The following is a 26,940-nucleotide window of genomic DNA, read 5'->3' on the forward strand; positions in this document are numbered from 1 at the left end:
TATAAAGATGTATGTATAGTCCTGCACCACATCATGACATTTTGGTCAATGTGGGACTGCATATATGAGAGTGGTCTCATAACATTATAATACCATATTTTTACTGCACCTTTTCTATGTTTAGGTATGTTTAGATACACAAATACCATACTTACAATCACCTACACTATTCAGTACAGTAGGATGCTGTCCAGGCTTGTATCCTAGGAGCAATAGGCTGTACCACATAGCCTAGGTGTGTAGTAAGCTTCACTATCGAGGTTTGTGTAAGTGCACTGTGTGATGTTTGCACAATGACAAAATCACCTAAGGACACATTTCTCAGAATGTATTCCCATTAAGTGAGACATACTTCTGTTATTATATATCAAAACTCTTGAACCTAAAAGTTTTTCTTTCCTTCGTATTTCAAATAAATTAAAACATTTGTTATTGATTCAATTTTCAAATTCAAAAGGAAATTCTCAATAATTTGTTGACTATAGTAACTTTCCATAGTAGTCCTCATTCCTGAAAAGACGTTTAAAAACCCAAACACCTAAACTATAACTTAATGGATTTAAACTAGGGGTGAGTGAAAAGCTGTTTTTAAAGATTCTCCTGGTAATTCTAATATGGATTAATAGTTGAGGTCCACTGTTCCAGATAATATTTCCCAGTTTGCTCCCTTAGATCATTCCCAACCTCCCCTAAGGCATAATTTGGGGACATACTCATTCCAAAAGCTAATCTTTTTTAATACTCCCTTGTTTCCTACACCATACTGCTAAGTATATATGAATTTTAGCTTTTTCCCTTCCATACCTCCCTAGCCCACATATGAGAATCTCAGTTTTTCTTAAGAGAGTCTCCCTTTTCATTCTGCTTTAATAATATGCACAGTCCCGGGTCCTGGGTGTGCCCACTGTACCTTATAGATGAATGGACCCAGCATCTTCCTCTGAATCTCATGAATCCTGTGGTTCCTGTGCTGTGCTCCCTAGAGCTGGGCTGTCCAATGTGGCAGACACAAGTCACGTGTGGCTTTTAAAAGTTAAATTAATTAAAACAAGATAAAATGAAAAACTCAACTCCTCAATTGTACTAGCTGCATTTCAAGTGCTCAATAGCCAGCCATGGATGGTTCGTGGCTCCCTTCCAGGACAGCACAGAGACAGAATGTTTCATCACCGCAGAAAGTTCTGCTGGAGAGCACAGCTCTAGAGTGAGCTCCAGCTACTTCAGGCCTTTGGGATGTCTCTCTTCTCAGAATGTGGATTCCTATTCTGTGCTGGTGTTTGCATCCATCCCGTGCTAGATGAGTGAACCTGGGCATAGTCTTCAAATTATCCAAGCCTCAATTTCACATTTACAGATTGAGAGTAATGAATGTCATAGTACAGATGATGATGATACATCACTAACTGGTACTGAGTGTGTTCCAGCGCTATGTATTTGCCATAGTTTAATTCATTCAGTCTTCTCAACAACTCCATGAGGTAAATACCATTATCATCTCCCTTTTACTGAAATCAGAGAGATTAAATAACTACCCAGGAACACACAGCTGATAAACAGAGAGCTGGGATTTGAAACCAGGTCTGTCTGATTCTGGAGCCCACTTTCTTAACTTTTAATTTTGTCAGTTGCTGCATGTTCTACCCAAAGACCAAGCGAGATAATGCATGCAAATGCTTACTTGAAAACTTACAGGTTATCTTAAAGATATAAGCAGAATAATTTTTGTCATCAATAATAAAAAGAATACTAATAAATAATGGGACCTCATATGCCAGCTCTCTTTCATCCATGTCCTAGATAAGGGTTTCCTTTTTATTCATTACTCTAATTCCAGACTAGGCCAGGCATGGCTTTTCAAGTCCACACGGCAATTTGCTGAGCATTATTGGCCCTAATAAGGTGTTACTCTGTGTCTTTCCTCCCTGTGCTTTCACCTGTCAAATTATCTGTCTTCCTTGGGAAGTAGGTAGGAGTAGCTATTATTATCTCCATTTTACGGACAGGCAAATTGAGACCCAGAAAAGATTCCGTGGCATTCCCAAGTCACAGGACGCATCAATGGCTCAAGCCACTGGCTCCTCTCCTGGCTGTATCCAGTTCTTTGTTTTGTTGTATGAGAATCTAACACCAGCTGCCTACAAACTAACAAATGACTCACATGTTCATCCAAGTTTCTTGAAAGTAAATTAAGTCTCCCTACCCTTGATGAATTCCAGTTGTCTTAAACCAGTAGAGCCCTGTCCATACCAGAGTGGGTGTCTTGAATAGGAAAAACCTTCCTTTTGATTTGAGGTCAGATAACTCATCCCAGTGATGTAGCCCTGTTTTGGTCCTGCTTATTTTCAAAAACTGTCAATGACTCCCTACTACTTAGGGGAAAAATTATTTCAGTGGCTAAGACTTGACAAGCAGGTGCCTAGAATGTCACCATTCTTTCACACACAGTTTTTATTCTGGTTCAAAGCACAGTCTCTCTTAATTCATTTCTCTCATCTCTTTCATAAACAGAATATGTTTGGGATTCTTTCTTGAGAGCCACAGTCTTAGCACTGAATGCCTGGAGCAGAGGAGTAGGGCAATTAGAGGGATTTGTTACCCATTCATTTCAGCCCTTCCCTCTATATGCACAGACATTATTTATGGATAACAAAAAAGGTCTGCAGGCTTAGGCGACTTACTTGACCAAGAACATAGAGAGAATGAGTGACTTTAGGTCTCAGCCTCCCAACACCCAGGTCAGGGATCAGCTTATTACACTGACTATCAACCAAGCATTGGCAAGTGTATAACCCTGATCCACAGCCAGAGGAAATCCCTTTGCTGCCTTTAGCGGGGGGCTTGTTTAGGGTCTGATGGAGACCATAGGCATGCACTGGCCAAACAACTGTGCCCATATGAGTTGGAAGAGACTTCAGAATGCCTCTTATCTCCCTCAAGGACAAATATCCTTCTACAATGGAACATGCTCCTCAGGTGGTCACCCAGATTCTGCTTGGATTCCCCCAGTGACAAGGAGCTCTCCACATTCAAACTTTTATCAATGACTTGGATAAAGACATGGATGTTACAACTGTCAAGTTTCTGAATGTCAGAATCAAGATCCTGAGAAGCTGGAGTAGAGAGCTGAAACAGTGTGAACTGAATCACAGCCTCATGAAAGCCCTATAGCACTAAGTGGCAGAAAATCAGCCTGCACAAGCATAGATCAGCAATGACATAACAATTTGTCTGAAAGTTTTGTGTGTTTTTTTTTAGACAGAGTCTTGCTCTGTCCCTAGACTGGAGTGCAAGGGCACGGTCTCAGCTCACTGCAACCTCTGACTCCCTGGTTCAAGAGATTCTCCTGCCTCAGCCTCCTGAGTAGCTGGGATTATGGGCATGTGCCACCACGCCCAGCTAACTGTTGTATTTTTAGTAGAGATGGGGTTTCACCATGTTGTCCAGGATGGTGTCCATCTCCTGCCCTTGAGATCTGCCCACCTCGGCCTCCCAAAGTGCTGGGATTACAGGTGTGAGCCACTACACTTGGCCTGAAAGTTTTTATTATACACAAACTTAACAATTAACAGTATAAGCCAAGTGCTAAAAGTCGTATTACTGGGTAATATTTGTTGAAAACTGTATCATGTATTGTGCTCAGCACTTACGTGCATTAACTAACTTTATTCTTGAAATAATCTTAGGAAGTAAGGAAACTAAGGATCAGGGAAGGCAAGCCATTTGCCCAAGGTCACACAGCCAGAGCCTGTGTGTTGCTAGCCACCTTCTCCTGCCTTCCACATCTTTGAACTGGGACTGAGAGTTACACATATCCTAAAAGGGTTCATACACATATCCTAAAAGGGTCCATTCATGGCCAGGTAGACACAGAACTGGCCACACAATTAATGTACCCACACAATTATTCAAAAACTTGACTACTAAGTATACATGTGTGCCCTCTTGCAAATGTGCACATTCATTCACATGCAGATCTCTTTCTGGGCCTGAGGAGTCAAGGAGCAGGAGGCCCCACCCCAAACAAGCGCCTGCTCGCAGCTTCCCGGAACAGTCTGTGGCTAGGCCAGCAAGCTTGGACTCGAACAGAGCCCCATGGCTTCCTGCTTTGTTGGGGCACAGGCTGGACCTTCTCCAGAGGCTTCAGCAGACCCCGCCCTCACCCCAGGCTTTGATTCTGCCTTGGCATTAAAGCTGGTTACTAATGTGTCTTGACTTTTGTCTACATACCAGGCACTGTGCTGAGTACATTAACATGCATGATCTTCTGTAGTCTCCATAAAACCCTGTGAACATGAATGCAATACTCTTAACAGCCCTCTCTTACAGATGAAAAAGCTGAGGTTCAGGGACATCGAGTAACTTACGGTTAAACAGGTAGCAAGCGGTAGAACTGTGACTTGAACTCGAACCGTCAGATTCATAAGTGACCACAGCTCTTTCCAGAAGCACACCTGGGAGGAAGGAACCTGGCTCTAATTCTCACCCTGTGACCTTGGGCAAGTCTCTTTCTTTCTTTGGGACTTCATTTTCCAGCTTCCAAAAGGAGGGAATGATCGTGAAAGGCTCTGTTAGCATTCATTCTGTCACTGCTTTTCCTAAGTCTGGATTCTTCCATTTTTCAACTAGTGTTAATTGAGCCTGGTTCTACACCAGACACTGTTCTAGACACTAGGGGATTCATCTGTGAATAAGATACACAGAGCTCCTCTCTTCGTGGAGTCCAGTGTCAAGCGAGAAGACAGTTATTAAACAAACAAACAAGAAAATACTGGGTAGTGATATGCGTCATGAAGAAAATAGGGCAAAGTGATAAAGAGGGAAATTGGCAGGAAGGCTACTCCAAACAGGGGCTCAGGAGGTGACATTTAAGCTGCAAACTGGATGACAAGAAGGAACTATCCATGTGAGAATCTTAAGAGAGACAGTAAATGCAAAGGCCCTGAGGCAGATCCCAGTTTTGTGTGGCTGCAGCTCGTGAACTGGAGAAGCAGCATGGGCCCAGATGGTGCAGGGGCCTTCCAGTCCAGGGTAAGGAGTTTCTATTTTAATCTAAGTGCTAGGAGAAGCCACTGGAAAATTTTAAGCAGGTAAGTCGTATGAATTGATGTATATTTACACAAGGTGTTTTAAAATAGTCCCTGGGTGTCGTGAGCTGGGGGTTGGGTAATGCAAGGAGCCCAACATGTCTCTGTGCCCTGCAAGCCTGTTCACTCATCTGGACCTGGGGCCAGGAAATAGCTGTCGCAGACACTGTGCCCTCCCTCAGCAAACTACTCCCCAGGTGTGCAGGTCTTACAGCCTAGGCAGGCCATGGGCACCAAGCTGCCATCCAAGGGTGCATTCTCTCTGCATTTTAGCCTCCTCCAGGGAGACCCCTCCCCTTCCCCTTCCCTACAGCTCATCTTAACGGCGCCTGCGCTGCGAGGTGCCTGTGCAGCCACTTAGCAGAGTATCTTGCTGGGGCCTGCCCAACAGGGTTGCTGAGCCGGTGAACAGGAAGCTCTCCACACAGCAGGGCAGGCAGGGCTGGGAGGCTGCGTGCACCCTGGGCTCTCAGAGCTGTGGAGCCAGTGGACCTGGGACCGGGGTGAGGACTCATTTTCCCTTGGGGTTTCAACTTCAAAAGCAATGCCATCCTGCAGGGGTTGGGAGACGAATGACTCAGGGTTCCCTTGGGGGCTGGGTCAGGGGTAGAGTGAGTGTGGCTTTTCCCTGGGGCCACCGTGGGGTGGGCTGCAGCCTTAAGCATGGGGGGACAGTAGGGCCAGGCAGGGTGGGAAATGTACAGCAGCTCTTTCTGCCACTAGCTTTCGGACCTCGAGTCAAGAATCTGCCTCCTGCCTGCCCTCTCCTTTCTCAGATGCATGGGCTTAGGGCACCACCAACAGAATCTCAACAGTCGGGAGGCAGGTGGTAGGGAAGCTGGAAGGGTGGGACATACTGAAATGATTCTCTGTCACAGGCCTTCAGACCCCGAGTTAGACAGGCTTTTCTATTCCTGCCTCCCATCTGGAGATGCTGTCAGCAGGATCTTGGGGAACCCCGTGTCCAGTTCATGCAGGACTCTGGGAAGACAGGGCTCCAAGCCTCTCCTTCCCCGCTTGCCTTGGAAGTTTAACTCTTCCTTGGTTTTGAAGAGCAAGGCAACTGGAAAATCAAGTCTGGCCAGTTTCATCCAGGAATGCTCCAGCACATCTGGCTAGCAGCCAGAAGCTCCTAGAAATCAAGGCTCCCAGGGGCAGGTCAGGCATCAGCCCTGTGCACCAGCCTTACACGTGGCCCTGCCAAACCCTGCCCTGCTCCCTCTGCCCCTTGTTCCGTCCGGTCCTGATGAGTCTCACATTTTCACCCAGGCTGGAGTTCAGGGATGGGCTCTGTGGGAAGCAGCAAGGGTCTAAGTGAGGCAAAGCATTTACTTACGATTAATTCAACAAGAACTAACTCCCAGGGACTAGTTCTTACCTGGCCACACACTGTGTGACTTGGAGCCTGACCGATCTCGACTTTGGGGCTCTATTTCCTCATCTATGATGAAAACCAGGGACAGAACCCCATCATCTCTAGTGTCCATTTCAACTCAGACATTCCAGAAGCCTGGGAGTTTTCATGTTCCAGGTTACAAGATGAGTCAGAATCATGCCTGTCTATAAGGGACATGTGGTGAAACAGGTACAGATAGGGGCAGAGAGGCAGCCTGGTCTGTGCAAGGAGCTCCCACTAGCTATAAGGCCCTGGGCAGCTCCCTTCTTTTTATGAACCTTAGTTTCCTATTATCAATAATGGCTGATATTAAGTCAGAACTGACAATAAACCAGGTACCTGATAAGTCATTTACCTTTATTATTTCACTTAATTTTCACAGCAATCCTGTGAGATTGATAATTTTCTTGTCCTTATTCTACAGAAGGTGAAATGAAGGTTCACTGAGGTTAAATAACTCGCTCTAAAAGTCACCCACCTAGCAAATGATGGAGGCAGGGCTGAGAGCCAGGCAGCCCGATGCCAGGCCTGGGATCTTGGTCCCTTTGCTTTCCTGCAGCCTCTGCATGTGGGGAAACAGCTCACTTTGGGTAGAGCTCAGCCCTAATGGAAGGGCCTTGTAGGAAGAAGAGAGGGAAGAGCAGTTTAGAACCAGATTGCTAAACTTGGTTCCTGGCTAAGAGCTTGGACTATCTCACCATCATCCAAGGAGTCACAGAAAGTTTTTGGGAAAAAGAGTAAGAGTCCAGGCCTCTGTTCTAGCTGCTGAGTGCCTTTGAGAGTGCATTCTGACTAGTCTGTTGTTTTTCAGCCACGGGGTTTCTCAGCCATGGCACTATTGGCATTGGGGCTGGATAATTCTGTTGCAGGACTGTTCCTACCCAAAGCTCATCTTGAATTGTAGCTCCCATAATCTCCCTGTATCATGGGAGGGATCCAGTGTGAGGTAATTGAATCATGGGGGCTGCTCGTTCTTGTGCTGTTCTCTTGATAGTGAATAAGGCTCAAGAGAGCTGGTGGTTTTATAAAGGGGAGTTCCCTGTACATGCGCTCTTGCTGCCATGTAAGACATGCCTTTGCTTTTCTTTTGCTTTCTGCCATGATTGTGGGGCCTCTCCAGTCATGTGGAACTATGAGTCCATTAAACCTCTTTTCTTTATAATTACCCAATCTTGGGTATGTCTTTATTCTCAGTGTGAGAACTGACTAATACAAAGGCACTGTCCTATGCATTGTAGGATATTTAGCAGCATCCCCGGCCTCTACCTGCCAGATCCCATTAGCATCACCACTCCCAAGATGGGACAGCCAAAAACACCTTCAGACATTCTCAAGTGTTTCTTAGGGTCAAAATCACCTCCAGTTAAGAACCACAGCAGTGGAAACCATTTTTTCCTCCCTAACTTACACTCTGTCTTTCTTTTTCTGCCCAGGGTTTCGGGAGTTTTCCACCATGACTATTGCCCTGCTGGGTTTTGCCATATTCTTGCTCCACTGTGCAACCTGTGAGAAGCCTCTAGACGGGATTCTCTCCTCCTCTGCTTGGCACTTCACGCACTCCCATTACAATGCCACCATCTATGAAAACTCTTCTCCCAAGACCTATGTGGAGAGCTTGGAGAAAATGGGCATCTACCTCGCAGAGCCACAGTGGGCCGTGAGGTACCGTATCATCTCTGGGGACGTGGCCAACGTATTTAAAACTGAGGAGTATGTGGTGGGCAACTTCTGCTTCCTGAGAATAAGGACAAAGAGCAGCAACACAGCTCTTCTGAACAGAGAGGTGCGAGACAGCTACACCCTCATCATCCAAGCCACAGAGAAGACCTTGGAGTTGGAAGCTTTGACCCGCGTGGTGGTCCACATCCTGGACCAGAATGACCTGAAGCCGCTCTTCTCCCCACCTTCGTACAGAGTCACCATCTCTGAGGACACGCCCCTGAAGAGCCCCATCTGCAAGGTGACTGCCACAGATGCTGATCTAGGCCAGAATGCTGAGTTCTATTATAACTTTAACACGAGGTCAGAGATGTTTGCCATCCACCCCACCAGTGGTGTGGTCACTGTGGCTGGGAAGCTTAATGTCACCTGGCGAGGGAAGCATGAGCTCCAGGTGCTGGCTGTGGACCGCATGCGGAAAATCTCTGAAGGCAACGGGTTTGGCAGCCTGGCTGCCCTCATCGTTCATGTGGAGCCTGCCCTCAGGAAGCCCCCAGCCATTGCTTCGGTGGTGGTGACTTCACCAGATAGCAATGACGGTACCACCTATGCCACTATACTGGTCGATGCAAACAGCTCAGGAGCTGCAGTGGAGTCAGTGGAAGTTGTTGGTGGTGACCCTGGGAAGCACTTCAAAGCCATCAAGTCTTATGCCCGGAGCAATGAGTTCAGTTTGGTTTCTGTCAAAGACATCAACTGGATGGAATACCTTCATGGGTTTAACCTCAGTCTCCAGGCCAAGAGTGGGAGTGGCCCTCATTTTTATTCCCAGATCAGGGGCTTTCACCTACCACCTTCCAAACTGGCTTCCCTCAAATTCGAGAAGGCTGTTTACAGAGTGCAGCTTAGTGAGTTTTCCCCTCCTGGCAGCCGTGTGGTGATGGTGAGAGTCACCCCAGCCTTCCCCAACCTGCAGTATGTCCTAAAGCCATCTTCAGAGAATTTAGGATTTAAACTTAATGCTCGAACTGGGTTGATCACCACCACGAAACTCATGGACTTCCACGACAGAGCCCACTATCAGCTACACATCAGAACCTCACTGGGCCAGGCCTCCACCGTGGTGGTAATTGACATTGTGGACTGCAACAACCATGCCCCCATCTTCAACAGGTCTTCCTATGATGGCATCTTGGATGAGAACATCCCTCCAGGCACCAGTGTTTTGGCTGTGACTGCCACTGACCAGGATCATAGGGAGAACGGCTATGTCACCTATTCCATTGCTGGACCAAAAGCTTTGCCGTTTTCTATCGACCCTTATCTGGGGATCATCTCCACCTCCAAACCCATGGACTATGAACTCATGAAAAGAATCTATACCTTCCGGGTACGAGCATCAGACTGGGGATCCCCTTTTCGCCGGGAGAAGGAAGTGTCCATTTTTCTTCAGCTCAGGAACTTGAATGACAACCAGCCTATGTTTGAAGAGGTCAACTGCACTGGGTCTGTCCGCCGAGACTGGCCAGTAGGGAAATCAATAATGACTATGTCGGCCATAGATGTGGATGAGCTTCAGAACCTAAAATACGAGATTGTAGCAGGCAATGAACTAGAGTATTTTGATCTAAATCATTTCTCCGGAGTGGTATCCCTCAAACGCTCTTTTATGAATCTTACTGCTGGTCATCCCACTAGCTATTCCCTGAAAATTACAGCCTCAGATGGCAAACACTATGCCTCACCCACAACTTTGAATATTACTGTGGTGAAGGACCCTCATTTTGAAGTTCCTATAACATGTGATAAAACAGGGGTATTGACACAATTCACAAAGACTATCCTCCACTCTATTGGGCTTCAGAACCAGGAGTCCGGTGATGAGGAATTCACTTCTTTAAGCACATATCAGATTAATCATTACACCCCCCAGTTTGAGGACCACTTCCCCCAATCGATTGATGTCCTCGAGAATGCTCCTGTCAACACCTCCTTGGCCCGCCTAGCAGCCACGGACCCTGATGCTGGTTTTAATGGCAAACTGGTCTATGTGATTGCAGATGGTAATGAGGAGGGCTGCTTTGACATAGAGCTGGAGACAGGGCTACTCACTATAGCTGCTCCCTTGGACTACGAAACCACCAACTTCTACATTCTCAATGTAACAGTATATGACCTGGGCACTCCCCAGAAGTCCTCCTGGAAGCTGCTGACAGTGAATGTGAAAGACTGGAATGACCACGCACCCAGATTTCCTCCTGGTGGGTACCAGTTAACCATCTCGGAAGACACAGAAGTTGGAACCACAGTCGCAGAGCTGACAACCAAAGATGCTGACTCAGAAGACAATGGGCGGGTTCGCTACACCCTGCTCAGCCCCACAGAGAAGTTCTCCCTCCACCCTCTCACTGGGGAACTGGTCGTTACGGGACACCTGGACCGTGAATCAGAACCTCAGTACATACTCAAGGTGGAGGCCAGGGATCAGCCCAGGAAAGGTCACCAGCTCTTCTCTGTCACTGACCTGATAGTCACGTTGGAGGATGTCAATGACAACTCTCCCCAGTGCATCACAGAACTCAACAGGCTGAAGGTCCCAGAGGACCTTCCCCCCGGGACTATCTTGACATTTCTGGATGCCTCTGACCCTGACCTGGGCCCTGCAGGTGAAGTGAGATATGTTCTGGTGGATGACGCCCACGGGACCTTCCGGGTGGACCTGATGACAGGGGCGCTCAGTCTGGAGAGAGAGCTGGACTTTGAGAGGCGAGCTGGGTACAATCTGAGCCTGTGGGCCAGTGATAATGGGAGGCCCCTGGCCCGCAGGACCCTCTGCCATCTGGAGGTGATCGTTCTGGATGTGAATGAGAATCTCCACCCTCCCCACTTTGCCTCCTTCGTGCACCAGGGCCAGGTGCAGGAGAACAGCCCCTCGGGAACTCAGGTGATGGTAGTGGCTGCCCATGACGATGACAGTGGCTTGGATGGGGAGCTCCAGTACTTCCTGCGCGCTGGCACTGGGCTTGCAGCCTTCAGCATCAACCAAGACACAGGTACTGGGAGTAGGGTAGGATGGGGTGCTGGGGCCGGGAGTAGATGGGTTGAAGGAAAAAGAAGTCAGGCTGCAGGCTGAAATGAAAGGCAATAAATCGGGATCATTTTTCCTGTGTATTTTATTTTAAATTAATTTTTGCAGGAAATATATATTTCTATATATGTGCATATAGACATACACACATATGCACATATGTTACATATTCTGTATATTAAAGTGATTCATCCGATTATAAATTTTTTATATAAAATTTAGCATGAGTTCTCCCCTGTGTTCTATCTCCCCAGATATAATCTTTATTAACAGTTTGGCTTATTATCTTCTAAAGTTTCTTTCTTTTTATCTTATATGTCATATTTTATTTTACCGTTATGAAAATATAATATAATAGATACTATTATAAAATTTACTTTTTTCACATCATGTAACATCAAGACATTTTATTTGTCAGTTCATCTGTTTTAATTGGAATCATATTATTCTACCATATAGGCGTAATGTTCTTATTTATATACTTTTACTTATATGCATGAGTCTCTACTGGAAAAATTCTCTGTTTTTTTTGAGACAAAGTTTTACTCTGTCGCCCAGGCTGGAGTGAAACGGTGCGATCTTGGCTCACTGCAACCTCTGCCCCCCACCCACCCCGAGTGCAAGTGATTCTCCTGCCTCAGGCTCCCAAGTAGCTGGGATTACAGGCGCCCACCACCATGCCCGACTAACTTTTTTATTTTTAGTAGCGATGGGGTTTCGCCATGTTGGCCAGGCTGGTCTCGACCTCCTGACCTCAGGTGATTCACCCAACTTGGCCTCCCAAAGTGCTAAGATTACAGGTGTGAGCCGTCATGCCCAGTCAAAGAATTCTTAAAAATGAAGTTTCTAGATCAGAGGATAATGTGCATTTTCTGTGTTAGTAAGGAATTCCAAATTGCTCTTCAAAAAGGTGACACAACCACATTCCTTTTTTTAAGTTTCAAGGAAAATAAGCCAAGTCAGGACTTTCTGAGTGCTCACTATTGTTAAGGCCCTAAGATAGGTACCCGGTGGAGATCCAAAGTGAATAAAGGAAGATCACTGCTTTCAAGGAGTTTGAAATTTGGTGGGTAATTTATTTCCACCAAAACCAAGTTGTGATCGTTTGTTCTCAATGTTGGCTTTCAACAACCTTTGTCTCTTAATCTAATTAAGCTGTTTATTTAGAAAGAGCCTAAGATTAAGGGTCAGTCCCAGACCTCGTTCTTCCACATACTTGCTACATAATCTTGGTCAAGTCGTGCCACCTCTCTGAGCCTCAGTTTCCCCAGCGGTCATCTCTATCATGCTATGACTGTGAGCGTGGGCCACGCCCTCTCACATAGGCCCTGCCAGTGCAGTGTGATCCATGAGAGCTTGGAGTGTAAGCTTCTTTTGCTCATTCTTAGACCCTCAACTTCTAGAACAGTGCTAGCCCATAGTAAGCAATTGGTGGAGGAAATGAACTAAAGAATGAATCTCAGCCCATTAAAATCATGAAAATGGTGGAGAAAAGAACAGCAATTTATTTGTCAAATCCCTAACCCTGAAACTGATAATTGCCAGGACATAAAGTGTGAAAGAAACAGTTCAAGGACAACTATAAGAAAACCTCACTTGCAGAATGTGAAATACATCAATGGAACTTGGTTAAAGTAGTCAAGAGAAGGTAGATAAACTACCACTATCTTCTGAAAACCCTACATATGCCCACCTGCTAAAGGCATGGGCCCATTTTAGCAGAGGAAGGCTCTGAGAGGTTCTAGGATAAGGATGTTAATTCCCCTGTGTTCAACTCAGCATCTCCCACATTATACGGTGGAAGCAGTTCCTTCTTTTCATAGAAAATCGATTATTAATATCCTCTCCACTGTGCAGTTTGGGGAATGGTGGGTAAGGGCGACTTCTAAAGCCACTTTGAGCTCTAAATTATTTTGGGTTTGCTGACTTACTGTCTCTAGGAATGATTCAGACTCTGGCACCCCTGGACCGAGAATTTGCATCTTACTACTGGTTGACGGTACTAGCAGTGGACAGGGGTTCTGTGCCCCTCTCTTCTGTAACTGAAGTTTACATTGAGGTTACGGATGCCAATGACAACCCACCCCAGATGTCCCGAGCTGTGTTTTACCCCTCCATCCAGGAGGATGCTCCCGTGGGCACCTCTGTGCTTCAACTGGATGCCTCGGACCCAGACTCCAGCTCCAAAGGGAAGCTGACTTTCAACATTACCAGCGGGAACCACATGGGATTCTTTATTATTCACCCTGTTACAGGTAAGAATCCAAAAAAAAACTGGGTGAACAGGGATCTCTACAATGGGGGTTCTCAAATTGTGGGCCCCAATCAGCACCGTCAGCATTACCGTGAACTTGGAAATTCAGATTCTCCGATCCCACCCTGGACCCACTGAATCAAAATTTCGAGGGTGAGGCCCAGCAATCTGTGTTTTCACAAGACATGCAGGGGATTCTGATGTGTTTTAAATGTGTGCTAACATTTGACCACGCTGTTCTACAAAGTCCATTTCTGGGAAAATGAAAAGGATCTGTCGTCCTGTTTCCTTCCCTGGGGCCCAAGGAAACTAAGGAGGTTGCCCATTGGTCAAGCTGGGACTAGTTCAGACCTCTAAGAGGTCCCAGCCTGACTCCTGAGTCACAAGCCACAGGTTAAATCCCTTAACCCTGCCCAGAGTGGTGGCAACGTGAATCCACTTATGTTGTCAACGATCTCAGCAGCACCTGCCCAAAGCCTTCCGGGACAAGGATGGTGGGTGGTTGGGAGAAATCCAGAGGTCAGCAGCTGGCAGCAGTGAGTCAGATGTGCCCCATCGAGATGTTTTGTTTGATTTGCTTAAGCTTTAAACAATTAGTTTTTCAAGTTGGCAGCCAACACTTGAAACTTAGAAAATTCCACAACACACTCCAGACTTCTGGTTGTTTTTTAAAAATGGAAGGATCAGGCCACACTGTCTTCATAGTCCCGCTGAGCCACCATGGCCAGGAACTGACAGCAGCTCCCTTTGTAGACCTGGCACAGCCGCTCTGGTCCCTGCAGTTCCTACCTTTGTGTTATCCCTAGCCTGTGTCCCTCATTGTCGCCACCTGCTGGCTTTCCTTGGTGCTGCAGTGTGTGAGCCCTGTCCCGCTACTGCAGACGCTTCTTAAAAGCCGCATCTTCCTCTTTGGGGATGAACAACAATCCTATTGTAGAGGAGGCTAACATTTTCCCCACGGAACCCAACATCCTGTTTCCCATCTCAAGCAATTTACTCTTGTCCGAGAAGGATGGAACCTGCTGAGACTGGAGGAAGGGAAGAATGCGAGCAGGCAATTCCTTGATTCTTAAGACAAAAGGGAACCAGGAGGGGGTTGAGGTTGGGAGTCTTGGTGCAGACAGAGGAGTGGGTGAGATTTAAGTTCCTATTTGCCTGCTAACATTTGTTGCCAACCTTTCCTGTTAACCTTTGATCTCAGGGTGTGGAGTAGTTCTAGGAGGAGGATGCTTTTCTCCTGGAAAACAGGCTGAAGCTGCCTTTCTACCTGGGCCCATCCTGTCCCTCCCTCTTCAGAAGTGGGAATAGATCTCTCACCTAAGGCATTAACTTTTCAGCTTCTTCCAAATCCTTGTTCTGTTTACTATCAACAGTTCACTGACAGTAGGTCTGGCAGGATGCCCTAGTGGGCAGAGACATTCTTAGACTAAAGAAGGGAAGGAATCTTTATTAGCAGGAACATTTTCTAAAGTAGAACAAATTACCAGTGCACCCCCAGCCCACCTTTCTCATCACCACTTTTATTTGTCTCACTTCCCTACTTGGATGCCTTGGGTGGTTCCTCTGTACCCTTAAGATAAAGTCAGGAAGCCAGGCACAGTGGTTCATGCCTGTAATCCCAGCACTTGAGGAGACCGAGGCAGGAGGATCGCTTGAGCCCAGGAATTCGGAGCTGCCTGGGTGACATGGCAAAACCTCATCTCTACAAAACATAAAAAATTAGCCTGGTGTGATGGTGTGCACCTGGAGTCCCAGCTACTCAGGAAGCTGAGGTAGCAAGATGGCTTGTGTCTGGGAGGTCGAGGCTGCAGTGGGTCATGATCATACCACAGTTCTCCAGCCTGGGTGACAGAACAAGACCCTGTCTCAAGAAAAAAAGAAAAAAAAAGATAAAGTCAGATCCTGCTGTGCTGTGTCCTACAAACTCATGCCTGGTCTGCCCTTGCTGACCTCTGGCCTCATCTTGCCCTCTCCTGCTGCCCCTCACCATGTTCCAGCCACATGGCCTGCCTCAGTTGGGGACCCTTCCATGCAGGACTTTGCGTGTGCTGTTCTCTCTAGCAGGTGACTCTTCTCTCCTTTTGTTGGTTAACTCCTGCTCTTCTTTCAGATTTAAGCTCAGCTGTTCTTATAGAAGTTTTTCCTGATACCCTAACACACTTTCCAGCACCGCCTACTCCTTTTTGTGACACTGATCATGCAGGAGGTTATATTCACTTGTGTGATTATGCCACTAATCATCCGTGTCCTTCACTAGACTTCAAAGCTTCCTGAGAAAAGGGACCCTAACTGTTGGTGCCCACCATAATTTCTTCAGTATCTGTCACACAGTAGGAGCTCAACAAATCATTGCTAAATGGATGAGTGAATCTCTGCCAGCATCCACAATGTTTTGTTAAGCCGAAGATCGATTCACATACTCAGCGAATGTTTAAAGGCATCTGCCCTTATCAGGCTTCTAAGCAATATGCTGTGGAGTTATGTGAAGATAACAAAACACGGTTTCAGGTCTTGAGAAATTCGGTCCATCAGCAGCATGAAGATTTGCATATAAACACGATAGAACAAGTTTGAAAGAGCATAATATTATAAAATATGTGTAGATCCAGGGCCCGGGCCACTCAGAAAAAGGAGGAAGCTGCTCTGGGTGGTGGATCTGCAAGGACTTCCTGGAACAGGGGTAGTTATGCTGAGATGGAGGGTGGGAGGATTTTGAGAGGCAGCAGTCCGGGAGAGCGCATGGGCTAGGATGATGACACAGGTGCTATCTGGGAGGGAGGAAGACCCCGATCTTGTTGAAGACAATGCAGGTAGATGAACTTTTATCTCTGTTCCACCACTCATTAATAGTGAGCTCTTGGGAAAGTGACTTACCTGCTCTATGCTTGAGTTTTCTCACCAGTGAAATAGAGATTATAATAGAGACCGCCTGGGCTGTTGTGAGGATTCGATGAGTTAATATACGGAGATATAGAAAGAGCTTAGCTGAATGCTTGTGCATGTGAGAGCTCCATGAGGGTTGGCTCTTTGATGCTGCAGGAGGGAACAAGGTGAAGGTGGAAATGGGGCAAGACCTAGATTGTGGTGACTCAGGATAAGAGGAGTTAAAGATCAGGAATCTGTCAGAGGTGGAGTCAACAACAGTTGGAAAAGTGTTGGATGAGAAAAGATAAAGGGTCAAATATGGGTCTGAGACAGGGTGTTGGGGAAGCATTTGTTTGGAGGAGAAAAATGGCAAGAGTGAATGAAGTCTACTGAGTGCCGCCTCATCCAGGAAGGGCGAGAAGAGTTTGCTATGCACCTTAGCGAACGTGCACACGGCTCTATGAAGGTGGTTCTGCTGTGTCCCCATTCTATTCAGGCACTTCCTGGGAACCCCGACACCGACTTCAGAGAGGAGGATGAGGATGAGAATAGGGATCACTGTGCAGGAAGCCACAGGGCATTGATTCCAGAGGCATAGGACATTAGAAGGTCGGGGAAGGCAGTGATGAGAAGCAGAAGGAGAAAAGAAAACCCAATAGGGTAGGGGAGAGAGGGGGGTGGAGAGAGAGAGGAGAAAGAGAGAGAGAGAGAGAGAGAGAGAGAGAGAGATTCAGAGACACAAAGGGAGACAGGAGAGAGGAAGAGCTGGAAGGGAAGAGAGGAGGACAGTGAAAGACACAGAAAAGAAACAGAGCAAAGGGAGAGGAAAGAAGGGCAGGGAGGAAAGGAAGGGACGGGGCCAGATGGAAGGCTTACCTGCCAAGACCTCCTAGTCCTTGTGCTCTTCCTGGGGGACCCCGGGCCCTAGGCCCTTCCCCATGAGGCCCCTCAGCTCGGGGCCGAGCTGGGACAATATCCACACCCTCCCATCCCACAGGAGTGTGTTTTCCTTCCTCTCGTCCTCCTCCTTTGACTGGAAGGGCCCTGAGTGCAGAGCTTTTCAGAAGCCTTCTCTAATCTCTCCCACTGCAGTTAGGGAAGAAAGAGCTGGAATGACTTGTGTTCAACGCCACAAGGCAAGAACATGCCCCCAGCAGAGCCCACACCCTCACACCACACTCCCATTGCCATGACTCGAGTCTCTGGAGCATCACGGAATCCCTGTTCCCCTCACTGAGCTCCCAGCTCTGTCACTGAGCCCCCCAGGACACCGCTGGGCTTTTCACTGAGCTGCTTTTTCTACACTTAATTCCATGATCTCAATCACTTCATCACCTAAACAAGATCAAGAAATGCAGTGAAAGTGTTCAGATGGCCCGTTGACCTCTACCAAGAGCTCTGCTTTCATTTGTAAGAAACCTTCCACAGCAGCCATGGCTTGGGGTGACCTTCTGGGTCCCTAAAAACCTCGACCTCAACTTCCCTGAATCTTGTAGAGAGCTAGGAATTTCTCTGCCCAACTTCTTCAATTACTGAGAGGGGCCCAGAGGAGCCCTTCTCTATTCATCTGCACCAGCCTGTCATGGGAAGAGCCAGTACTAGGATCCTGGTGAATAATAATAATAATAAATGGGAAAAATGCTACCACTTTGTGGTTTCTCTGAAACTGAAGGCAACAGTTGTTATTTCTGCTCCAGCTCCTGACAAACTGCCTTTGTTGTTGTTGATGGAGTCTCGCTCTGTCACCCAGGCTGTAGTGCAGTGGCACGATCTCGGCTCACTGCAACCTCCGCCTCCCAGAATCAAGCAATTCTCCTGTCTCAGCCTCCTGAGTAGCTGGGACCACAGACACCCGCCCTGACGCCTGGCTAATTTTTTTGTATTTTTAGTAAAGACGGGGTTTCAGCATATTGGTCAGACTGGTCTTGAACTCCTGACCTCAGGTGATCCACTCACCTTGGCCTCCCCAAGTGCTGGGATTACAGGCATGAGCCACTGCACCTGGCTAACAAACTGCCTTTTTTACTCAATATATTGTGTGCAGCATTTCCCTATCTACACCATGTGTTTTGAATAGTTGCTTAAGATTCCTCTTTATGTAAAATGTATACAACTCTTCCCTTATATGGATTGTGTCCAATTATTTGCTTTTTAAAACATGACTATGGTGAACACCTTACATAATCATCTACCCAAATGTATGCACTGACTTCTTTAGAATAAATTCCTTCAAGTGGGATGAGAAGTTCACAATTTAAGCTAGAAAGACGTTAGTGATCACCCAATTCAATTCCTCCTTTTGTAGAGGAGGTTGGGGTTGAATCGGTGGAGAAATAAGCAGGAGCTTTCTGGAGTCAAGACGAGGCACAGAGGGAGTCAGTGGGTCCCCTGGAAGGAAGCTGAAGCTGGAGTTGGGTTTTGGCAGAGCCATAGGAGGGGAAGAGAGAGGCTGAGCCAGGTAGTATCCTTCCTGGAGGCCTCCCAATCCCAAAGACCCTGATTGCTTTCCCAGCCCCACCATGACCCTAACCCACTCCTGTCCCAACATATGAATTCTCAGAATTAAATTGGTTGTCAGGACTTTTTCTGATGTAAAGACAGAAACCCAAGGCAGGTTGGCTGAGGCAATAAAAGCCATTTGCTTTCCTACTTTACAGAAAATTTCAGACGTAGTATGGCTGCAAGCACAGCTGTAGTCAGTGTTCGAAGATTTAATGAAGGCTCTGCCTCCACCCATCTCGTGGCTCATTTTCTCTGAGTGGCTCTATCCTCAGGATTCCCTCCTCCTGTTGCTGTCAGGTTTCCTCCTGTCCTCTCAGCATGCCGGCAGTGAAAAAGGCTGTTTTTAGAGCTCTTGCAAAAGTCCCAGAATTGATTCTCACCAGACAGACTGGTCTATTACAGAGCCAGGTGCGAGGGCCAGGGGGATAGTCCATGCTAACTGGCTATCCTTGGGCTATAAACTTCTCCTCAGGTGGGTCGGCCTCACCCCAGATCACAAAGGATTAAAATTAGGAATGGCATGGTTCCCCCTCAGGAGAACTGGGGTTTGTTTATTAAAAGAAGAGGGAATGAATGAGCAGAAGACATCCAGATGCAAACATGCTCCATAGATTTTATTTTATTTTATTTTATTTTTGAGATGGAGTTTCGCTCTTGTTACCCAGGCTGGAGTGCAATGGCGCGATCTCGGCTCACCGCAACCTCCGCCTCCTGGGTTCAGGCAATTCTCCTGCCTCAGCCTCCTGAGTAGCTGGGACTACAGGCACGTGCCACCATGCCCAGCTAATTTTTTGTATTTTTAGTAGAGACAGGGTTTCACCATGTTGACCAGGATGGTCTTGATCTCTTGACCTTGTGATCCACCCGCCTTGGCCTCCCAAAGTGCTGGGATTACAGGCGTGAGTCACCGCGCCCGGCCCTGTTCCATAGGTTTTAGTGACAGGGAACCAAAACTGCATCACAGCAGTGTGACATTGACCCTTGTGCACCAGTAACCCTACTGGTGGCTTCCACCTGGCCATCATCCTGACTGGGGAGGCTGCCTGTGGTGGGCTGATAGCTGAAGTTTTGCTGTATCACCCCTGCCTAATAGTGAAAGCAGGAAGTAGCTGAAAACTTCAGTTGACACATTGTCTCTGTTGTTCTCTCCCACCTTCTCACCTCACCCTCCCTTTCTCCCTAGTTTCATTTCCCCTTAGTGTTCTGATTCTTCTCAGCCTACAGAGAGGTCATAGTCCAATAGACCCATGATAAGTTGAAAATATTGTCAGTCAAAACTGTGTTTAAACACCGAACCTACAGAACATAATAGCTTAGCCTTGCCTACCTTATATGTGCTCAGAACACTTACATTAGCCTATGGAGAGGCAAAATCATCGAACATAAGGCCTATTTTATAATAAAGTATTAAATATTTCGATATGTCAGTATTTTTACTCCTTCATTATTTGTACGCAATACCTCATTATTTGAATACCGAAGTGAGGGTAAGAAACAGAATGTGTGGGTACTTGAAGTACGGTTTGTACTGAATGTGTATCACTTTCACACCATGATAAACCAGGAAATTTTGAGTTAAACTATCCTAAGTCAGGGATGGTCTTTACGTGTTCTTCAAAGATCGGAAGAATTCTTTTTTATTTTTTATTTTTTATTTTTTTATTTTTTGAGACGGAGTTTCGCTCTTGTTACTCAGGCTGGAGTGCAATGGCGCGATCTCGGCTCACCGCAACCTCCGCCTCCTGGGCTCAGGCAATTCTTCTGCCTCAGCCTCCTGAGTAGCTGGGATTATAGGCACACACCACCATGCCCAGCTAATTTTTTTTTTTTTTTTTTGTATTTTTAGTAGAGACGGGGTTTCACCATGTTGACCAGGTTGGTCTCGATCTCTCGACCTTGTGATCCACCCGCTTCGGCCTCCCAAAGTGCTGGGATTACAGGCTTGAGCCACCGTGCCCGGCCTAAAGATCGGAAGAATTCTTATCTGAGATTTGAATGTAATTCTTGAACTTGCCTCAGTAAAGTGTCCCTTTTGCTCATGTCTCTCCCCTACCATCTGTCTCCCAGGACTCCTATCTACAGCCCGGCAGCTGGACAGAGAGAGCAAGGACGAACACATCCTGGAGGTAAGTCATGGTGGTGAATCCATCCGCTGGATTCGAATGCCTCCTACAGAAGGTGATTTATGGAAGCCACGTTAGGCCTTGGAGCCATGTGCATGCCTAGCACTATGGCTGAGGAGGGCCTGGGCTCAGGGAGGAGGATATATGTGAGCTGGACCTTGCTGAATGATCCTTGGATCTTTGCTAGTTCCTCAGTACTGAGAAGGAAAGGAGTCTGAAACTGTGTCCAGGCTGGGCAGGGACCATTGACTAATTAGTAGTGCCTGCAGGGAGTGAAGGAGAAAGGGGAGCAGGACACATGCTCTAGGTACTTACTGAGTCCGGTCCATCCCTCCTGGTCCAGGGAGACAGAATCATTCAAGGTCAAATGCTAGGTCAGTAGCAGAGCCAGGATGAAAACCAGCCCTTTGCCTTCTGGGTCTGTGCTCTTTCTAGGATGCCTCTAAAATCACATAGGCTTTCCTGGTGCCTAGTCCAATGAAAGGCTTTGGTTAGTGACCTAGAGGGAGCTAAATCAGAAGAGAAGACTATCAGGTGGAAATCTAACTATTTTCCTCCTGAGCTGTCCTTCACTGATGATCTCTTCTAGTTTCAAAGGCATAAGGAGGGAGGAATACATATGCCTCAGCAGGAAGTAAATTTTGCCTTTGATACTTCCAGGAACTGCATGTTCTTTTTCCTTTGGTAAGAAACAGGTGTGATTGGCCAGGTGCGGTGGCTCACGCCTGTAATTCCAGCACTTTGAGAGGCTGAGGCAAGCAGATCACTTAAGGTCAGGAGTTTGAGACTAGCCTGGCCAACATGATGAAACCCTGCCTCTACTAAAAATACAAAAATTAGCCAGGCGTGGTGGCATGTGCTTGAAATCCCAGCTACCCAGGAGGCTGAGGCAGGAGAATCGTTTGAACTGGGGAGGCGAAGGATGCAGTGAGCCGAGTCTGTGCCACTGCACTCAAGCCTAGGTGACAGAGCTAGACTCAGTGAAAGAAAAAAGCAATAAAGAAAGGAAGGAAAGAAGGAAGGGAAGGAAGGAAGGAAGGAAAGGAAGGAGACAGGAGGGAGGAAAGGAAAGGAAGGAAGGAAAAGAGGGAGGGAGGAAGGAAGGGAAGGAAGGAAGGAAGGGAGGGAGGAAGGAAGGAGGGAAGGAGGGAAGGAAGGAAGGAAGGAGGGAAGGAAGGAAGGAGGGAAGAAAAGAGGTATTATTAGTAAGCAGTTGCCAATGGCCTTCTAGAATTCCTAGGGACTGAAAGCATTCTCCACAGTTCAGTAACAGATATTTACCTCTAAACACCAAATGTTTTTAAAATTCGGAGCCATTTCAGGTGGAAACGTCCCATCTGGTGTGATGCCCTCGCGGCTATTGATGCATGTGATTATTTGCCCCTGCGTTAAATAGCTACTGGCTCTGAAACGGTTTGGGGCCTTTTCTCAAGCCAGATTTTATTGCATGCATCAGACCATGTGTCTGACTCACGAAGTACCACTCATTCCCTCATAAACATCTTCTCATTTGTTTTCTCTCATCTTGAGCAGCTTAAGGAAGCCAGAGAACTCAGATTAGAAACACAAGCGAATAAAAAGTAGGTAGTCTCTGAGAAATGGCCCGTGGGTTGTCCCACATAAAGGACACCAGCTTTTGTCGAGAGACTCTGACTCTGTCTTCTTCCAGTTCTTCCTATTTCCTTTCACTGTTTCCACTGGCTTTCCCATGGGCAAAGTTACCAGAGAGCTCAGTTCCAAGTAAGCGACGTTACGATAATAGAAAGCACAAGAACAAACTGGCTAATATTTCTAGGTTGTTAAAAGTGGTGGTAGGGCTGTGGTGGGTGGCAAAATACAGTCCCTAATTTGCAATTGTCAGCTCAGGTGCTCATGCTCAATTCTGCCCCCAGGTGACTGTGCTGGACAACGGGGAGCCCCCACTAAAGTCCACCTCCAGGGTGGTGGTAGGCATCTTGGACGTCAATGACAATCCACCTGTATTCTCCCACAAGCTCTTCAATGTCCGCCTTCCAGAGAGGCTGAGCCCAGTGTCCCCTGGGCCTGTGTACAGGCTGGTGGCTTCAGACCTGGACGAGGGTCTTAATGGCAGAGTCACCTACAGTATCGAGGAGAGCGATGAGGAAGGCTTCAGTATTGATCCTGTCACAGGCGTGGTGTCATCCAGCAGCATTTTTACAGCTGGAGAGTACAACATCCTAACGGTGAGCAGACAGATGGAAGCCACGGAGGGAGGAGTGGCACGCTTGTTAGGGACTGTCTGAGAATTCAGGGGGAGGGAGACAGCCCGCCAGCATGAGGGCAGTGGTACTCTCCTTCCTGGCCTTCTCCCAGAGAAACTGGGAGTCCCAGCTTCAGCCAAAGGATCACATTCTGGGTCCTTCTCTTTGAGGGCAATGCAATTTTTGCCTGGGAAATCCCCTCTATTCTTAGAAGGATTTTGTGAGAGTAACAGAGGTTTTGGAAGCAATAAGCCTGGGTTCCAGTCCTAGTACTGCCATTTTACACCTGTGTGACCTTGGACAAGTCATTTAACCTTTGTTTTATCATTTGTAAAATGGAGATAAGAACGCTTTTCTTGTGAAAAGCCAATATATCAAGTAGTTAGTGCATGGGTGCTTATATCAGTCAGCCTGAATTCAACCCCAGTTTCATTGCTAGCCAAGCATTCATCTGGTAGGTGAATCGACCACGACGGGCCCTAGTTTCTTCTTGTAAAAGACAGATGATAGTTTCCAGTTTCATCCATGAAACCATCATTCTCAGCAAACTGACACAAGAACAGAAAACCAAACACTGCATGTTCTCACTCATAAGTAGATGCTGAACAATGAGAACACACGGACACAGAGAAGGGAATGTCACACACCGGGGCCTGGCGGGTGGAGGGCTAAGAGAGGAATAGCAGGAGGTGGGGGACTGGGGAGGGATAGCATCAGGTGAAATATCTAATGTAGATGAAGGGGCAATGGATGCAGCAAACCACCACCATGGCATGTGTATACCTATGTAACAAACCAGCACGATCTGCACACACATGCACCCCAGAACTTAAAAGTATAATAATAAAGAGAGAACCTCTCCCAGGGTTATTGTGAGAATTAAATCAGATATTATACACAAAGCTCTTAGAATAAGGCCTGATAATAGTGAGTGTCCAATAAATTCTAGCTTGATAGGTTTGTGGTAGTAGGGAAAAGCAGAGGGCATATGTATATAAAGTCCAGTTTAGGAAGCAGCACATAGTAAGTCTTCAGTTAACAGTGGCATTTATGATTTTTATACTAACCATGAGATTCTTGAGCACAGGTTATAGGTTTCGTTCGCCACCACGCCTGCAGCAACTGGCAGGGAACCTGTTTACAGCAAGCCCTCAAGTGTGCGTCAAACGGATGAACGACTGGACAAGAGGCCAGCTTGGTCAGAATTACAGGACGCCCTGGTTCTTGTCCTGTCTGCTTGGGCCTTCTTGTCTCTTGGTCCTAACCTCAGTTTTGGTGTTGGCCGCTTTCAGATCAAGGCAACAGACAATGGGCAGCCACCACTCTCCGCCAGTGTCCGGCTACACATTGAGTGGATCCCTCGGCCTCGGCCGTCCTCCATTCCCCTGGCCTTTGATGAGACCCACTACAGCTTTACGGTCATGGAGACGGACCCTGTGAACCACATGGTGGGGGTCATCAGCGTAGAGGGCAGACCTGGCCTCTTCTGGTTCAACATCTCAGGTGAGGCGAGGCCAAGGGCCCAATGAGGGCCAGCCCCTCCCATCCTTATACACTAGCTCTCGTTTTCCTGCTACAGCCCTTCTGGCCCTTCCCAAGGTCAGGCTCCTTGGCAGCCCCTCTTTGGGCCCTGAGTGAGGACTCCCTCTTTCCGGCTTCTCTGGGAGCACAGGCTGTAAGAATGCCACGTCTGCCAAGTTTTCCTTTCACTCCAGCCACGATCTCTAACCCCAGCCAGAGCTGGCAGTGTCTCAGTTACCCCAAGAGCATGGGAGACTCAAGATGGTCCAGGAAGACCCAGAGCAGAAAGCACACGCTTGGGGTTCCCTTTTCTGCCTCAATGTGAAAATCATAGTTGACAGTGAGCCTGCCACCAGCTATGCCCTGGGGCCATGCTCAATGTTCTGGCTCCAGGTTTCGCCCTTGAGATCAGGGGAAAATGTCCATTCTCATTCCAGGAGGCACTTGGATCTGGGTTCTAATGGCCTTCTCTGAAATTCCTCTCTGTCTCTAAACCAAGGTTTTGTTTCAACATCCTGGGGTCACAGAACCCTTCAGGAATCTGGTGAATGCTTAGGTCCTCTTCCCAGAACGTTGTGTATACAAACACACACAAATGTAAATCTGCATACAATGTAGAGGATTTACAGGCTCTCTGAATTCATCCAGGGATTCCAGGTTAAAAATCTTCAAAGAGTTTCAGCACCCACTGAACATGGAGTCCTAGTACAGAGTTTTCCATCCTGGCTAAGAGTAGGATGGAATATATGCACCTGACCCAATCTTTGAACCTCCTGTACTTACTTCCAGTTCTGGTTTACTGTCTTTTTTTTTCTTTCTTTTCTTTTTTCTTTTCTTTTCTTTCTTTCTTTTTTTTTTTTTGAGATGGAGTTTCACTCCTGTTGTCCCTGCTGGAGTGCAGTGGCATGATCTTGGCTCACCACAACCTTTGCCTCCAGGATTCAAGCGATTTTCGTGTCTCAGCCTCCCGAATAACTAGGATTACAAGCATGTGCCACCAGCTTTGGCTAATTTTTGTGTTATTAGTAGAGACGGGGTTTCTCCATGTTGGTCAGGCTGGTCTTGAACTCCTGACCTCAAGTGATTCGCCGCCCCCTTGGCCTCCCAAAGTGCAGGGATTACAGGTGTGAGCCACCGTGCCCAGCTGGTTTACTGTTCTTTCTTTTAATCGTTTTACTTTTTTTCTTTAATGCCAAATTAACGCATGTACCCTCTATTCCAAAAACACACATGGGCTGGGCACAGTGGCTCACACCTGTAATCCCAGCTACTTGAGAGGCTGAAGCAGGAGGATCACTTGAGGCTGAGTCCAAGGTTACAGTGAGCTATGACTGTACCATGCACTCCAGCCTGGGTGGCAGAGTGGGACCCTGTCTATAAGTAAATAAATAAGCCCACACGAATGAATGCAGAGAAGAAAATAAAAATCACCTAAAGTTCCACCAATCAGAAGATAATCCACTGTTATAATTTTGATGTGTTTCTTTCTTGTCATTTTTTTTTTTACATACACACGTGCGCACGCGCACACACACACGCCCTTAGGGTTACATTAAAATATGGTTTTATAATATTTTAAAATGTAATTTGTCATGAACATATTTCTGTGTCACTAAACATATTTCTAGATACTAGACATTTAAAAAGCTTCATGTTATTTTACATTTGGATTCTTATAGTTTATTAATCAAATTCAAATGAAAATAACTTGACAACAACTTGACAGAATAAATTACAGTTTTGGGGACTCCCTGGGGGAATAAACTATACAACCTGTCTCTCAGATCTTGTGCTGTTTCTGAGCAGAGTCTTAGAATCCCTGACTCAGGCTCCTCCTTGAATGCCCACAGTCCTGCCAGCCAAGGTTGGCATTTACCACCACGTCCTCTAAGCCTGACAACCCAAGCCCATCTTCTGCTACGCTGTCTAAATCACTGAGGTTGTGTGTACTTTCTCCCCACTCCCACTCCAGGTGGGGATAAGGACACGGACTTTGACATTGAGAAGACCACAGGCAGCATCATCATTGCCAGGCCTCTCGATACCAGGAGGAGGTCGAGCTATAACTTGACTGTTGAGGTGACAGATGGGTCCCACACCATCACTACCCAGGTTAGGAGCCTCAGCTGGGGATCCCTGTGTTGAGACCAGAGGGAAGGCCTCCTTGGTTGGGATGAAGCTACAGAGGTTTTCTGTGGATGTGGTGTTCCTCAAGGAACACTGAAT

General features: G+C 47.0%; 1 protein-coding gene across 3 annotated transcripts in view; it reads left to right on the forward strand.

The window, feature by feature from the left end:
* The window catches only part of FAT2 (FAT atypical cadherin 2), a 91,203-nt gene that overhangs the window by 15,036 nt on the left and 49,227 nt on the right, over positions 1 to 26,940 (forward strand). For all 3 annotated transcript variants that reach the window (XM_074378936.1, XM_074378944.1, XM_074378942.1), the window contains exons 2-7: positions 7,914 to 11,192; positions 13,168 to 13,482; positions 20,916 to 20,974; positions 22,864 to 23,175; positions 24,486 to 24,696; positions 26,687 to 26,826. In XM_074378936.1, coding sequence (XP_074235037.1) covers positions 7,934 to 11,192; positions 13,168 to 13,482; positions 20,916 to 20,974; positions 22,864 to 23,175; positions 24,486 to 24,696; positions 26,687 to 26,826 — 4,296 coding nt within the window. In that variant the 5' untranslated portion in view covers positions 7,914 to 7,933. The remainder of the gene's footprint in view (positions 1 to 7,913; positions 11,193 to 13,167; positions 13,483 to 20,915; positions 20,975 to 22,863; positions 23,176 to 24,485; positions 24,697 to 26,686; positions 26,827 to 26,940) is intronic.

This window comes from Saimiri boliviensis, chromosome 1, assembly GCF_048565385.1.
Source record: "Saimiri boliviensis isolate mSaiBol1 chromosome 1, mSaiBol1.pri, whole genome shotgun sequence".
NCBI lineage: Eukaryota > Metazoa > Chordata > Mammalia > Primates > Cebidae > Saimiri > Saimiri boliviensis.